The sequence below is a fragment of the Tinamus guttatus genome, unplaced genomic scaffold (genome assembly GCF_059628265.1).
Source record: "Tinamus guttatus ecotype Peru unplaced genomic scaffold, ASM5962826v1 Tinamus_guttatus_pri_ptg000555l, whole genome shotgun sequence".
Lineage (NCBI taxonomy): Eukaryota > Metazoa > Chordata > Aves > Tinamiformes > Tinamidae > Tinamus > Tinamus guttatus.
Window position 1 is genome coordinate 84,195 of NW_028289089.1, and position 16,596 is coordinate 100,790.

Here is a 16,596-nt window from a genome sequence, read left to right on the forward strand (position 1 = left end):
GGTCCCTGAAAACCTGCCTGTTTTCACTGCTGGAAATATTATCTCTATTTCACAAGGGAAAAAAAAAAGAAAAAAGAAAAAAGAAAAAAACGGGGAAAAACCCCTGCTGCTGTCAGTGTTAAATCCGTTAAGTCGCTGTATCTCAATAACGGATCTCTGAGGCGGGGGTTGTCGCCTGGCGCTGGGCACAGCTCCCGGGGAGCCGGGGGGAGCCGGTCCCTGCCGCAGCGCGGGGCAGGCGGCGGTTCCCTCCCGGCCCCATCCCCTCTCCCTGCCCATCCCTTCCCGCCCGGTGCGCGGCGGGCGGGGCGGGACAGGGCGGGCCGGGCCGCTCCCGCCCCGCAGCCGCTGCCCGTGTCGCCGCAGAGCCCGTCGCCCCTCGTCGCTCCGGCCACCATGAGCGGCTCCAGCCCCGAGGCCACCAAGGACGGCGACGAGGCGCACGTGCCCGGCGCCGAGCAGGACTGGGGGGACTCCAAGGCCTTATACGACTCGCTGCTTTCCAAGAGGCCCCGACCGGTGAGTGGCGGGACCGCGACTGGGTTCGGGACCGGGTCCGGGGGGCGGCGTTGGGTCCGGCGAGCGGCTTTGCGACCCCGCTCATGCCCTCGCCCCATAGCCCAAGCCGCAACACGCCATCACGGTGGCCGTGTCCTCCCGAGCCCTCTTCGACCTGGTGGAGGAGCGGCGCATCTACGAGGAGCAAGGCGTGGAGAAGTACGTGCAGTACCAGCAGCAGAACGAGAACGTCACCCTCAAGCCCGGCCCGGCTTTCTGCTTCGTCAAGGTAACGGGGGCCGCCCCGAGGCCCACGGGCCCTTCTCGGGAGCGCAGCGGGAGGAGGAGCTCGCGGCTGCGCTCCCCTCCGGCGGGGGCTGGACGCAGGGAAGCGGCGGGAGCGCGACGCGTTCGCTCCCCATCTTAACTCCTTTCCTTTCCTTTTTTTTTTTTTTTTCCTTCCAACTTGTTTTGTTTTGTTTTTCGTTTCGGTTGGATGGTTTGATTCTCCTCGCTTGCCTTGTTACTGTGGGTATCGCGCTTGAGAAACATGAAACGAAGCGGGCCCCTCGCTGGAGATCAGGGTTCAAGCAGGGGGAAATGGAGTAATTGGGTTTCCTTGTACAAGAGGAGCAACGCAAACAGCCCCCCAGCTTGGAAATCAAGGTTAACTACCAATAATAATAATAATAAAAAATAAAGCTAAAAAAGACATATGGTTTTGAAGAGCACAGGATTTAGTGGGACCCCATTGAAAAAAAGACTCAAATAGAAAAGTGTCATCCACAGAGTTCATTCCCCATGGCGAATTCCTTGGTAGGGTCCACCAGTGCAGTTTTAGGGAATTTATTATACCACACATAGCAGGGACACTTGCTAACAGCTGAGCTCGTGGCAGGACACTTCCTGCAGGTTTTAAAAGCAGATTGTCATTGCTTAAATCTCAGCCTCAGGAAATTAAAAAAAAATGAAAAAAAATCAGCATTGCTGATGAGCTTCTGGACATACATAACATAAAATACATATAAAACAGAAAAGACTCATTCCAGTATCTGCACTGTAAAGGTATTTCTGTGATAAAACCATGGGTGTAAAAGACTTCATTCAGCTCACCAGGGAGGTCTTGCCCCTAGGGAATTTACTGCAGTTTTCTCCTAGCATGGTTAGTTTTCAAGGGATTCATTACAACTTAATGTCAAATACGCTTTGAATATATTGAAGACTTGACTAGACAGTCAAGACTCTTCACACTTCGAAAATCAAAGCTGCAGCTGGGCACGTTGGCCTCTGCTGCCTTCATATAGAATAGTCTCTCTATATAATAGCCTCTCTCTATAATAGCCTCTCTCTATATATATGGAATAGCTTATGCTATTTCCACTTCGATTCTTTATTTTATATATTTTTTTATGAGATTCATAAATTACTTAGTCACTGGAGGTACCAGATGAGAATTAAGTTTGCTGGTTGAGACTTGCTACCTGGAAAGTAGAATGAAGTATCTTTTTGTTTTGACTCCTGAGGACAAAATAAAATAATAAAAAAAAAGGTGTCTTAAATATGGAATCTTGTACACTTCTGAAAAATAAACCTTTCTGTTCCTTGAAAAAATGTTTTGCATCCAAAACAAATCAATCAAAGGGCTATCAGAACAAATTTAATTCCACCACTGTAAGCCAAAAAAATGTGGCTAATAGGGATTCTGATAATGTTCAACAATGCATTGATTTATTCCAGATGAGTTTGCATGGATTTCTGAAAGGATTTCTGTCATAAAAATAAATTCCCTAACTTTCAGCAAAATAAACTTACTTGCTTCCCTCCAAAAGAGCCCAGTCAAATAGTTCCCAGAAGCAGAACTCAAAGGAATGAAACCATTTTGCTTGTCCCGCACGACACCTGTGTCACTGGGGCCACACGCTGGGGAGGAAAGCCCAGGCTGCGTGCCCATGATCCAGCATGTTGTCACCTGCAGGCGCTGGAGCACGTCAACACCCGCCTCCGCGAGCTGTACCCCAACGAGGAGGAACGCTTCGATATCGTCCTCATGACCAACAACCATGCCCAAGTGGGAGTGAGGCTCATAAACAGCATCAAACACTACGGCAAGTAAAATAAATGCTACTTTGTAGCCAGCTGCTGTATAATAAAATGAAGTAGTTTTATTTCTCTTGTTCTGACCTTGGTTGAAGCAACTTCTTTGATAGACATCCATTTCTTGCGGAGTGGTATCTAATTTTGTGTATCAGAACAAGCGAAATTGTGTTAAACGGGGTTTGGTCCAAAGATACAGAGGTAGCCTGTCAAATGTGAATCTTAATTTCTGTTTTTAAAAAAGTCTTTAAGCTTTTCTTGTTTGGTATTTACACTCCCCATACCTATTCCTTCTAAGCAGTTACTCAAGAGGATGGTTTTTTGTGCGTGGAATATTTAGGGAAGAAGTAATTATCAAACGCTATAGTCAGTTTAAGTTAACTTGTTCACATTACAGTGAATCATTTTTTTCTTGTTTATTATTACTTGAAGTTTTCTATTCTTTTTTCACAAGTTATTTTATAGGCTCGTAGTGTCAATGTGGAGTCACAGTTTGTGCCATTCTTATTTTAGGTTTAACAATTGAACGTTTCTGCATGACGGGAGGTAAAAGCCCTGTTGGTTACCTGACTGCTTATCTTACCAACTTATATCTGTCTGCAGACTCTGAAAAGGTCCAAGAAGCTATAGAAGCAGGTTTGAATTGACTTTGTTATCCCTTAGCTGAGCTTGTATAACTGTGTCTTTCCCAGGAAGTAGTGCTGCTTCATTAAATGCAGAGTCCAACTCTGCATGGCACAAATTTAGCACTGATACTTTTTCTTAATCTGATGGAATTAGGTTCTGTTTCTTTTCTGAAGAATGTCTTAGAAAAAGCTACGTCAATGGATAGATTGCAGACATGATAACCATTGCAGATCTGCTTTAGGGATATTTGGGGTCCACTCTGTGTAAAGCTCACCACAAATAAGTTGTTGGAACTGAACTAACGACAGTTTTCAGAATGACTCTGCTGGACAAAGTAAGTGAAACTCTCTCATATAATTTCAGGCATTGCATCAGCTACAATGTTCACCTCAAACAAAGATATTTCCTACTCGGATACCGAGCTCAGAGTGGCATTTGATGGGGATGCAGTTCTCTTTTCTGATGAATCAGAACAGATTGTCAAAGAGCAAGGATTAGACAGATTTTTTGAACATGAACAGCTGAAAGAGAATAAGCCTCTTGCACAGGTTTGTACTTCCTGAATCAGTGAGTTATCAAAACATACTTTCATATTCACTGCTGAGATGTGACTGCCATTCTCCAGTTTCCCTTTGCTTATTCCTTCTTCTTTGCAGAAGTTTCATTTGTAAGTTGAAATATCATTTCATTGCCCTATTTATTTCCCCCTTTTTTTTTTGATCTTGTAAGCCTTAGCATCAATTTCCTACAGAACCTACAACGTAGGATAAGAGCTTTACCTTTTTGGTTTTTTTTCTTTCAATTTGTGAATTCTTAGTCTGGATGCAAACCCTTTTAGAAACACTACATATGTAGACCATTGCACAGCATAGCATTAGGGAAGAAATTCTGTTTACAAGAGGCAATCTGGAAGAAAATGAATGGATGATTTTGTAAGCCACAGACAAATATTTAATATGTTTCTGGTATTTCATATGCAGGGTCCTTTGAAAGGTTTTCTCGAAGACCTAGGGAAACTCCAGAAGAAGTTTTATGCAAAAAATGAACGATTAAATTGTCCTATAAGGACCTTCCTGGTCACAGCCAGAAGTGCAGCAAGTTCTGGAGCCCGAGTACTGAAGACTCTTCGTAGCTGGGGTCTGGAGATTGATGAGGCACTTTTCCTAGCAGGAGCTCCTAAAGGACCAATCTTGGGGAAAATTCGTCCTCATATTTTCTTTGATGACCAGATGTTTCACATCGAAGGAGCACAGAAATTAGGCACCATAGCTGCACATATTCCCCATGGCATTGCTCAGAAATATCAAAAATCCGCATAACTGGATGGCAACATTAAAGCCAGCCTCTAATATACAAATAGTTGTGTCTGAAAAAATCTGTATGTATATATTGCAAGCACTGTTTTAAGAATTTACTTCTGGCTAGAACAACCTTTAAAGGAAATATTTTTTCATATAGGTAAGTTTTTAATGGTTAATTTAATAGTATTCTTAAGCAGTTTAGGGTTTTGTTCTGTTTTATTTATACCTATTTGGAACTAACACTGTGTTTTCCATAGTAGGAAAAGACTTGGACTGTTTTTTATAGTTTAAAACATTTTCAGAAAGAACTGTTAAATTTTCTCTAAAAATTAACAGGTTATTTAAAAACATAAAAAAATCATGTTGCATAGATAACTCCTGCAAGTGTTTTTTTCTGAAACTATGAAAAGTGCAGTTTATCTATATGTGTTTACCTGTTAGTGTGTCTTTTTTGCTGTTGATAGATGTGTTCAGTAGGTGTGGTATCATGAGGTTTCAACTCCTACTGGCAGTTGTCTTCCCAGTGAAATGTTAGCTCAATCTTGTGTTCACAGGAAGGACCCTTTATTTTTCTATACTATTTTCCTATTTTAATAAAGCTGGCTTTACAGAACTTTGTCATTTGTTTACATAGAGACTTAGCTTAGTTTCTAGTGAAAACAAGGTTCATGTTATCAGTATCTCTCTCTCCTCTGAGAGATTTAGAACCACTTTGAGCACTTTCAGTCAAATCTGACAGAGGCAGAGGTCTCAAGGACACCTAAGTTCCAGCAGGTTTCATGTAAATATAAAGCTGAGTGGACGAGCAGAGACATTGTCACTATCATGAGGTAAAACCTGAAGCATAAGAGCATACCTTTGTAACAGCAGAGAATCTACGCTGAAGTAATACTGCTGATAGAACTACTTATTTCTTAACTAGACTCACTATATTTTACAGCTGTTCTGTGATCTGCATGACCTGAATTTGGCAGCCTCAGATGAGTTTCCCGTGGACAGGTGTCTGCGGCAACATGAATTCAAGCATTTACACCCTAAGTCTATTCTACTTCTTCTATGTTAAGTGCTTGTATTTCACTCCATTGTAGTATATGAGCGCCTTCCAGATGACACATCTAACATCTGCCAGGTGGTGCTTGTTCTCTTTCTCACAGGACAAGTGTCCTGTTTTATGTTTACTGTTGCTGTGCATTCACATTAGAGGAGACAAAAGCAAAAGAAGGTGCTTTGCTCTGGATGTAGAAGATGGTGGAGACTTGTGATAATCTGTGGTTCCTGCAGGAGCTCACCCCTGAATCTCAAGTAACCCCCTGAAAATGTTTGGTCCTTCTGTCCAGCTGAATTGTCCTGTTTTTTGTAGAAAGCTTAATTGCATTAATTGTGATTTCCATCCCAGAAGTATTGGAAATATTTTAAATGATCTAGGTTCAAGCCACAAAGTTCTCCAAAAAAAAGGTGAAAGCCTCAATCCTGTATGAAACTTGAACAGTGAACATGAGAAAGGTTTTTAAGTGTTCACACCAGCATGTGTTGTTGATGGGATACACTGCAGAGTTTTAGTGTACTTGGAATATCCTAAGTGCTAAAGGCTTTGTGCCCAAATATATCACATTTCTATAGCTCAGCCAGGAGGTGAGGAAGACATGAATAACTGAGTTCTGGTGACTGTCTGCCAGGATGGGATAGGGTTACCTTGCCAAATGGAGATTACAAAAATGTTATTAGCAGATGTTTTTATGTGAAAGCGCAAAATCAGCAAGGAATCTAAAACCACTCCTTAACTGTGAAATACAAATTGCATGTATGAACAGAAGCATGGCTGCAGAGTCAAGGAGCAAGAGTCTTGTCTTGCTGAAACAGAGCATGACCAGTCATTCTTCATTCATCCATCGCAAGAGCTATAGATGTGACAGCTGAGTGGAGAAAGAAACAAAGAATGGAGGCTGTGCACACATTGCCAACACAGGATTCCATGTTTACTGAACACTGAACTTGATAATTCAGGTTTGATACCAAAAAGGGATAACAGGTAAAGGGCTTTCTCATTCAAGTGTCTTCTAAGTCTACTTTGGATGCATGGGGAGATGCAGGACTGCTAAGTACTTCCTGCCCAGTATAATCATCATCTCTTACCGCAGGGACCAGCTAGGCTAGTGGACCAAGATCACTGTGGGATCTGGAGTGGGATGGGAATGAAGTGGGAACTGAGGAGAAAGGCTTGAAGGATGCAGCCCACTTCTCTACTTTTGTAGACAAGAACAGAAAGAAAGCACAGGCCTCATAAACCTATCCAAGATAATCTTAACAGCATTCCAAGCCAAACAAAATACCTTTCTTGTCATGCTTATGAAGACAATATGGATTTATGTTCTAGCACTTCATATCCCTATGCCAGCCACAGTGACAGCAACAGATAACATTTTTTTAATAAGGGAATAGAAGAGAGAGGGATTGTTTTGGACTGTCCTGCCTAGACATAACACTAGAAGACAGACTAATGGAAAAAGATACTGGCATCTCAAACCAACATGGAAGAGGAATCACAATAATCCAGATCTCTTCCATGCTGAGATGGACCTTCGTCAAGCAAAAAACAGTCCTTCCTCATGGTGCATGAGCATGGCTGCTAAGGAAACATCATAGTTGGGAGTCCAGGTAAGACAAATGGGAATTTCTCCTGCTGCTACCAATCCCCACAACATCAATGGAACAAAATATTGGAAATAAAACCCTGAAGATAACTTGACTATTTTTTATTTACAGGAGAACACATTCTTAGACTTCATTGGATCCTTCTCACAAGAAGTCTGGTTCAACTCTAGATAAATTACAAAGAGGGGTAGCAGGATCCTCGGAGTTTTTTAAGACTCAGCTAAACAAAGCTATGGCTGACTGAGTGCTGGTGGTAGCCCTGCCTCAAATGATAGTCTGAACTAGAGATCTCCCAGATCTCTCTCTCAACCAACATTTCTATGATTATACAAAAACAGCATTGAAATAGCTCTAAAAGGTTCTTTTCACTATTCACACTGAATTATATGGATTAAAAGATCCTACCCAGAGGAAGATACCCACCAAACATGAAAATCTGAATTAATCATAATCCATACTTGTAGTGCAAGCTATGACATTTAATATCTGTCCAAGATATATCTGGCTAGTTAGTAATTATGGGGTTTTATTAAGCAAGTTAATGAAATAAGGCATTTATGACTAGTTAACAAGATACAATCATCTTATGTTCCTCAATACTTCACCCTCCAGGTCATCTTCAGTTGCCAGACCAGCATGTCCCATATAACAAAACAACAATCTGGAAGAAACAAAATATTTCAGATGTATGTTCCAATATGGGCCCTTCCTGGACTATGATATGCTCCCAGGCCTCAGGAATTAAAGGGTTCCTATATTCTCAGGAGTTATCACCAATACCCCAATTTGGGCTGTTCTGCCAGTATCTGTAACCCGCACTGACATGCAGCACTGCTAGTAAGAAGAATATATCCATTTATCTCCTCAAACACAACAGCTAAGGACAGAAAGCGACAGGTTGATCTGTCTTAGGAGAAGTTTTTCGGTTATCTTGCTAAGCAGTGTCTGGGGGCAATAAAATGTGAATGCATGGGCCCTCCCTGCCCAGGGTGGTAGCCTCCGATCGCTGCCACCAGCGAGCCCCTGTGCACAGTGCCCCTTGCACAGAACGCTGGATTAACCACCAGCAGACCACACAGGCCTACAGGCAGCACCTCTCCGATGTGTTCGCAGTCTCTTGGAGGAGAAGGCGTTCCCAGAGAATCCAGCGAGTGCACTTGCAGGAGAATCTGACACATCCCTTTGGCTGTAACGTGAGCCGACATCTGCCTGAGCAGAGGAGGCGGCGGCTGCGAACGCACCGGGGGTGGCATCAGCACATGACAGTTAAGAGCAGGTTACTCTTGCAGATGGTTATCGCATTCACAGCGGCCACAGGAAAGTGGAGGAAAGGTTCATGGGTTTCCTCATGGGTTTCTCACTAATTTTCTCAAACACGCTAGATTTCAACTCAGGACAGGCTCATATCCCCGGTTCTAATCTCCCCACCCCACCTGGCTTCCTGGCCTCTATCCCTGATCCGGAAGCTCTCGGACTATCACCTTGTGTCCTGAGTGCTGCTGTACACCCCCTGTAACCGCATTTCCTACAGGTATGTCCCTTACACACAGGTAGCCCTGCTCCGTGGCATCAGACCTGCTACAACCAAACCCGGCAGGCCTCTCTGCCAAAAAGCTAAAAATCCAGATGCACCCTTAGAGGCCTGATACTGCCTTCCTGGGGCACTGAAATGGGAAGCCATTTCACTGTTTTCTTAAATCTTTATCTTTTCCACATAATATATATATATGTATATATATATATATATATACACCCCCATAAGCTTCAAATGATGAAAGGAGAATAACAGGGAAAAGCAGCACACCGGGAAATTACCCATAGATCTTAAAAATTAAAAACGGACCCTTTTAAGCGTGCTCTTCTGAAGACGGAGCCGCCGCTGCGGCCGCGCTCCGCGAGTTCCCTCAGGCCGGGGGGCCGCCCTCGCGCCCCGCTGCGGCCGCGGACTACAAGTCCCAGCATGCCCTGCGCGGCGGCCGGCCAATGGCAGCGCGGCGCTGCGCGCGCGCGCCCAGGACGCGCGCAGGGTGATGGCGGCCGCCGTGGTGGCGGCGGCGCTGGGTGGGGGGTTGCTCTTGGCCGCCTGGCGCTGGCTGCGCGCGGCGCGGGGCAGCGCGGCCGGGACCGCCGCCATCGCCAGCGCCGCCTCCATGCGGGGCAAGACGGTGATCATCACGGGCGCCAACAGCGGGCTGGGCCGCGCGGCGGCGACCGAGCTGCTGCGGATGCGCGCGCGCGTCATCATGGGCTGCCGCGACCGCGCGCGGGCGGAGCGGGCGGCGCGCGAGATCCGCGCCGAGGTGGGAGAGCGGCCGCCGGGCGAGGGCGGCGGGGAGCTGCTCGTGCGCGAGCTCGACCTGGCCTCGCTGCGCTCCGTGCGCGCCTTCTGCCACCGCGTCCTGCAGGTACGGCCCGCGCCGCGGCAACGGCCGCAACGGCCGCGGCAACGACCCTGCCTGTGGCCGTTAGTGCATCTGGTTGATTAACCGGTGTTCAAGTATACGTATATATTTGTATCTTACATGATTATGTACCCGTGCAGGGTAACGGGAGCGCGCTCTGCTTCATGCCTTGGGCCTGCCCCTGTGGTATAAAGCGTGGTGGTTTTGTTATTCGTCAGATTCTGCCTTTGGTCGGGCTTGCCCCTCCTGCTGGCATCTGGCTTGAGTGGGGTTAGGGTTTTGATGAGTTGTGCACAATACGAAAGGAGGATGCTGGTGCATTAACCGAGGTATGAAGTAGTATGGGGAAGCATGACATATGTTACTAGGGGCTTGGAATGCGCTAGTACTGAAAAGGAAAAGCATGTGGTTTGTTTTATATACACACACACACATATACATATATACATATATATACAGGGTAGAAATGTTTTGCCTTTCCTCCATTCATTTTATTTTATTTTAAATCAATGTTATTGTTTTAAATGGGTGTTACAGCTCAGCTCTCTCCAGAGGAGGAAAGGCTCACGTGGATGCGCTGCTCACAGTTACATCAGCCCTGCCTCTTCCCCACGCACTCTGAATCTGTTGGCCACTGCCAGCTGAATTTTGCAGATAGAAATATTCAAATGCATCAGGTTTTTGTGGATCTTATGAGAATTTAAAGTTAAGCAGGATGGAGATATGGAGAATTCTTTTGATAGCAATGCTGCTGGATGAGTTCAGCTGTGTTTTTGACACGAGAGTTGGGGTTCTCATCACTTCCAGCTAATCAAGCTGTGAGACACAAAGTCATGGGAAACCAAGCTTAAAACCAGTCCTTCATTTTGAGTTTCTCAAAAGCGAGGGCCGTTCTTTGGGCTAATGTTTATTTTCTGTATTTGTGGAGTATTTGTAAGGTAGAATGAAGGTTTTATTGTAATCTGAATTATGATAAAGCATAAACGCAGCAGCTTTTGTAATATAAGCGTATTACTTTTTAGAGGAAAACAAATGCATCACAAAGAAGTTTTCATTGAGTTGCTATATGAAAAGTTGTTCTTGGAGAAACAGTTGATTTTGTTCTGCGCATATTAAAAGCACCAGAAGTTTATGTCCAGTTTAGTGGTTATTTACTCTATTTCTTTTTTCTTTTTTTTTCTTTTTTTTTCAGTAGTGCATTACAAGAATATCAGGAAATTGCAATTTAGATGACTACAAGTGAAGTTACTTCTAACACTGATACATGAAATGATTAAGCATGATGATATGTTTTGTATGGCACTTACTATAAAACTGAATTGATTTTTTTTCTTTCCTATTTGAAGGAAGAGCCAAGGCTGGATGTTCTGATTAATAATGCAGGGATATTCCAGTGTCCATACATGAAGACAGAGGATGGTTTTGAGATGCAATTTGGTGTAAACCACTTGGGTCACTTCCTGCTCACCAATCTTCTTCTGGGCCTCCTCAAAAATTCTGCTCCGAGCAGGATCGTGGTAGTATCCTCAAAGCTTTACAAATATGGAGAGATCAACTTTGAAGACTTGAACAGTGAGATAAGTTACAATAAAAGCTTTTGTTACAGTCGGAGTAAACTGGCTAACATATTATTTGCAAGGGAGCTAGCCCGTCGGCTAGAAGGGACAGGAGTCACTGTCAATTCGCTTCATCCTGGGATTGTCAGAACAAACCTAGGCAGACATGTGAATATCCCTTTGCTGGCAAAACCCCTATTCAATTTGGTGTCGTGGGCTTTCTTCAAAACACCTCTGGAAGGAGCCCAGACTTCTATCTATTTGGCCTCTTCTCCTGATGTAGAAGGTGTCTCAGGGAAATATTTTGGGGACTGCAAAGAGGAGGAACTCCTGCCCAAAGCCATGGATGACTTGGTTGCAAGGAAATTGTGGGATATCAGTGAAGTGATGGTTGGACTACTGAAATAAGCGCCAGAGACTATCTGCTAATAATAATAATAAAAAAAAAACAGATAACTTATGCAATATGTGTTTGCAATGGTGTAAACCTCTCCTTAAATGGTGTGGGAATACGTGTTATTGGCTCCTAGTTCTTAGAGGAGTGATTTATGCTGGAGCATAAATGCTGGAGCAGATTTATGCCGGATTTATGCTGGAGTTTGGAAATAAATAGTAATCTGTGCTTAACAGACAAGCATTAAAAAGAATCTCAGAGTTGAGGGTGTGAGTATGACTTCTGATTAAATCTTTGGAAACTCATGTTTTACAAATAAAAATTAAACACAACCGTGTTTTGAATGTATATGCTTATTTATCATGTCCCGCTGCTTGTAGGCAGGTTGGACAATGGTACTGATGGTAAATAAAACACTTCTGTAAAAAGACTATGAAAGTTTATCCTAATATTAGTAATAGGATTGTTGTCTTTTTGAGCCATCACAATGAGAAATAGAGTAAACAGTTTTACTGGTGTCTTACACTGTAATCATTTAGGCCTCTGAGTGCCAATGAAAGATTTCTCATCACTGATAATAGTTCAGTAAACAAGAACTCTTGAGCTGTATGTAGCTCATCTGTGAAGCACAAGTCAGCTTTTTGACTAATGTCATTGCCATTTTGTGCAAGCTGTGTCTTTTTTTTTGTTTGCTTGTTTGTTTGCTTGTTTTTTGTGTGTGCCAAACTTGCTGTTTCTTGTTATGCACAGACACCTTCAGTTTCCCTGAAACTGAGCTGACCAATGTACTATGCTCTTGGAAGCACTTTGTAGGTTGAGTTGTGTTCATGCAGAGTTTGCAAAAAGATCTCAACCCTAACGAGACCGAAGACAATATGCTTTTCAAGATGAGTTTGATTTTACTGATGGCACTTTAACTCAGTAATGAGATAAGTCTGTCTAATAAAGCTTAATGATACTCTTTAATAAAAATAAAAAATATATTAAAAAAGAACTAAACGGTATTCATTCTTTCGCTGGGGAAAATACAATTCAGAAATGAGCACTCTTGACGCAGTAGTGTAGTTTCACAACTAAAATGGTTGCCCTCTGCCAGTTTAGCATGCCTGTGCTATGTTGACCTAGCAGGGTTAAAATGGGGCCAGGTAAATACATGAATATTACATAGAACTGCAAGGTATTTTTGATTTTGAGTAATTAATGGATTCCTATTAATGTTTATGACCTCTTGTTTTACTCTGAATTGATAAAACATTCTGTTAATTTAGGGCTAATAGAATAAATATAAAATGTTTAAGGCTAATTAATGAAAACACAAAATACTCGAGTGATATTAGTAAATGATGTATGCCATAGATTCTTATCATTTGCTTATAATTACTAGTTGCAAACTTCACTTAGCACTCCTGTTCCTGAGATTTTTTCCTCTGATTGTTTATGCAGACTCATCATATTTTAACTTCAGCACAGCGGATTAGTAATCATCCATCCTTCCCCTTTGCTAGCAAGGCAATGCTCTGGTGAGCGGCTTGGGTGTCGGAGGAAAATCCTGCTTTCACTGCAGGAAATCACAAGGCAGAGTAGGAAACTGGGTGGACTTTGAAGCATGTCAGCTGTACTGCTCCCTGTAAGGCGTGGGGCAGAGATGCGAGTGTTGTCTCAAAGCGCAGTCTCAGTGTTGAGCCAAGTTCTCTCTTATGTAGCTTTAGAGGGAGGCTAATGACATCTTTGGAGAAGGTTCTGCGCTTTGACCTGTATTGTTACATTTCACATCTTCATCCAAAGCTGTTGGGCTTGATCTCAGCATTGAGGGAGAGATTTTCACTCTTCCAACACAGAGAGCAGCAAGCTCTCTGTGTTAGTGTTCTGTAACCTATTTGATCCAGGGCTATTGGTGTAGCAAAGCCAAAACAGTCGCATTCCAGATACCTCCCTCTACTATTGCCACCACATGAGCACCACCATCTTCAAGTAAACTGGTTTTCAATTAAGAATGAAGACTGTAAACTGAAAAAGGAGTGAAAGTTGGACCATAACCAGGGAGAGTGTGTAAAGTTCAGGGAAAGGCAAAGCAGCATCTTTTGCAGTTAAATAGAGGGTTTTGTCACATTGCTGATGACTACGTTATAGGTACGCAGTGAAGCCATGGCTACATTAAGATGATTTTGAGATCTGTGATTAACTGGCATGTTCAGAGGTGACTCTTCCGAAAGCCAGAACGTACCTTCACTTCCATAGCTGCGGCTCGGAGGGTCAGAGGGTGGCTGAATTGTCTGTTTGCTGGCAGTGCTCGGGACTTTCCCCATTGGAGCCTTAGGCCCATCTAGGCAAAGAACTGAAGTGCTTCTGTGTGGCCCTGTTTCACATTGATCAAATTTGTCTCTGGTAAAAATGCTGTAGCCTAACTGAGTTCTAAAAGGGTTATTTTAAAACCTCTGTGTGTGTGTATGCTGATGTGTGCAGGTGCAATTTAATCCCTTATTTAAAAGACCAACAAGAAGAGCTGTCAGCGATTTGTTGAGGAGTTGAAGGATGGGTGAGAGTTAATTGTTAGCCTGAGAGTGTCACCTGCTGCCCAGATTGACTTCATGTCATGAGACATAGGGCTCATGGGCAGATCTGTTGGTCGTAATCTCAGCATTGAGCTCAGTTGCTTAAAGTTGCATCCAGAGAGACATATTCCTTGTCTGCTTGCAGCCAGAAAACATGCAGGCGCAGCCGAAGGAAGGAAACATTTGTGTATAGCAGATGAAGAAAACGAAGTGTGTTAATGGGAATATTTCAGAAGTGCTCAGAGTAATTCACTGATCTTTGGTTATGGTGCTTTTGAAAGTGTCCCCGTAAGCAACTTGCCTCATGGTTAGACCATGGTTAGAGTTTGAGAAAGAAATTCTTTCTATACTTTTTTGATTCTCAGTCCGAAACCATAACTACAAGCTAGCCCTGCCTGCACACATGGTGTTATTATAGCCGAGGTTTCTGCCAGTGAACTAAATTGCAGTTGCATGTATTTGTTTTATATGCCACATCTGTTTAAGTAAAGAGAAACTTACGTATGTTTAAAAAAACACTTTGAGTCTGTCACCAATTTACCTTCCTTACCTTGCCACAAAACCCAACATCTATCACTAGGCAAAGGGACAACAGCACTCTTTCAGTTACTGCAAGCAAAACAGCAGACAAGCTTATAAACCCAGCATGAGCCCTGCAGTAAAAATTCTCCATCTTAATGAGATAAATGATCATTTTTTTCCATGATGCAATAAAAACAGAAGCATTTAAACTGTCCTCTCTTCAGTGGTTGCCTGGTTTGCCTAAGCTCTGTGAATGCTGCACTGGGTTCAAAGCCATGGCCCTGCAAATGTGTGGTGTGACTGTACTTCTGTTAAAAAAATGTGGATAATTCCCACTTCAAGCACACTTGATTTTTTTCCACTTAAGGCCATAAAGAAAATAAATAACTTGCAAAAATCATACAAATAATTTTAAAATAGAAGGCTTGTTCCCTTTTTCACATAACATTTTTCCAAACTAATCATGCAGAAGGTGATAGACATGCAAAAACATCCAGAAGGCCTACACAGCTGAGTTGTTTCTTTTTGATCTCTCTCAGAATGGTACAACTATTTCTCATAACAGAGAATGACTACCACCATCTACGCTTTTTACCCACCACCTCAGCTACCATTAGTAGCCTATTACAGCTGGTTACTGATCTGAGAAATTAGAATTGAGTATTTAATTGATTCCAAATGTCTTACATAACATGGAGAAAGGGATGCTTTCCTAATCACTTATTTTTGAGAAGGCTGGCACACTAACCCCCTAATTAGGTTAACTAGCTTTATTTATTTGTTTATTTATTTAAGAATGATCACATCTTTTCAGAAAAAAAAAAGAAAAGAAAAGAAAAGAAACTTAACTAAGCTAGAGAGGGAAGAAACAGATACTTCCTTGCCTTCATGGCCAAAGAAGGGAGTCTGAAATCTTGATTTTACCAAAAGTAATGAGAATCAGGCCCCTAAATATTTCTGCTCATTTTGGTCTCCCACATTCAGGGTCAAGAGCTAGTTGGATGGTGACTTGTCTTAAACTTGATGAATAAAGATACGTTCACTTCTGTGTACTTGTGGTCTTTTTTGGAGAGAAAAAAAAAAGGCTTTACAGATTATAGTCGTCTTTATGTTAATATTAAACATTCTGGCATATTCTCCCTAAAATGTCATTCCATCTCTGAAGGTCTCAGGATGCCACACAGTTTGCCACATGGACTGCCATTTGGTGATGAGTGATGGTATTTTGGTTTGTATCAATACTGTTGCAACCTTCCTCAACAGCAGGCCGCCATCCTGGCCCCTCTGAAGTCATAGCATGACCATCTCTTCTCCAAATTCCATCTGTCTTTGAGACAAGCAAAGTCTTCCTAGATCATGTTTGCAAGGAAGGGTTCAGGAATAGCATCGGCAGAAAGGGAAGTGGTGTACCTGAAGGCCCAGAACTCAGAAACACTGCAATAAGTAGGTTTTGTATCATGCCATGTTCTGTTTCATGGGTAAAAACATATTTTCTAGGAGAATGGATAGGCCGTGGATTTTAGCCATAAGCCTGTCCTAAAGGCCTGTGTGCAGCACTGTGGATGTACCCATGGGTAAACCCTGAGGCACACGAGGTTCATCTGCACAGATACTGCAAAAAACATGTAAGCCTGCTTTTTTATGGAGGTGTTTGTTCATTATATTTTGCTATAAGTAGAGACTTTCAAAAACAGGAGTCACCTTTTACCTAGCTAGATGACATTAATCTAATTAATCTAATTAATAACTAATTGTATCTCAGGAGACCCAAGATTGGGATCCTGGAACAGTAAAGCAGAATAAAAAATGTATGCTATATTCCATTCAAAATTCTAGAGAAGCAACCTGACAGGTCAAAAACAACAATTAAAAAAGTTTGGTGCAAATTATTTTGTCTGCATTTTTAAGGGTTTTTCTGTTTAATTTTTAATACCTGATATTCGGAAAAAAAAAAAAGGCAAAAACATCAGGAAAGGAAAAAAACAGCCCTGTTTCAAC

General features: G+C 42.7%; 2 protein-coding genes across 2 annotated transcripts; both read left to right on the forward strand.

Annotated features, from left to right (window-relative positions):
• The first annotated feature begins 336 nt into the window (after nt 1-336).
• NT5C1B (5'-nucleotidase, cytosolic IB) lies at nt 337-4,782 on the forward strand. The gene is made up of 6 exons (XM_010214697.2): nt 337-519; nt 620-787; nt 2,474-2,603; nt 3,106-3,228; nt 3,583-3,767; nt 4,200-4,782. The coding sequence occupies exons 1-6, from the start codon at nt 397-399 to the stop codon at nt 4,536-4,538; spliced, it is 1,068 nt and encodes a 355-aa protein (XP_010212999.2). The 5' UTR covers nt 337-396; the 3' UTR covers nt 4,539-4,782.
• A 4,420-nt stretch (nt 4,783-9,202) lies between these two features.
• Nucleotides 9,203-11,544, forward strand: RDH14 (retinol dehydrogenase 14). The gene is made up of 2 exons (XM_010214698.2): nt 9,203-9,577; nt 10,921-11,544. Exons 1-2 carry the CDS (start codon nt 9,203-9,205, stop codon nt 11,536-11,538), a joined length of 993 nt encoding a protein of 330 aa, XP_010213000.2. The 3' UTR covers nt 11,539-11,544.
• The last annotated feature ends 5,052 nt before the right edge of the window (nt 11,545-16,596 follow it).

Bases quoted from the DNA above. Each gene is read 5' to 3' on its own strand.
- NT5C1B (XM_010214697.2), top strand. From the start codon at position 397: ATGAGCGGCTCCAGCCCCGAGGCCACCAAGGACGGCGACGAGGCGCAC. The intron at 520-619 runs GTGAGTGGCGGG...CTCGCCCCATAG, and splicing joins TTTCCAAGAGGCCCCGACCG to CCCAAGCCGCAACACGCCAT. The intron at 3,768-4,199 runs GTTTGTACTTCC...TTTCATATGCAG, and splicing joins AGAATAAGCCTCTTGCACAG to GGTCCTTTGAAAGGTTTTCT.
- RDH14 (XM_010214698.2), top strand. From the start codon at position 9,203: ATGGCGGCCGCCGTGGTGGCGGCGGCGCTGGGTGGGGGGTTGCTCTTG. The intron at 9,578-10,920 runs GTACGGCCCGCG...TCCTATTTGAAG, and splicing joins TCTGCCACCGCGTCCTGCAG to GAAGAGCCAAGGCTGGATGT.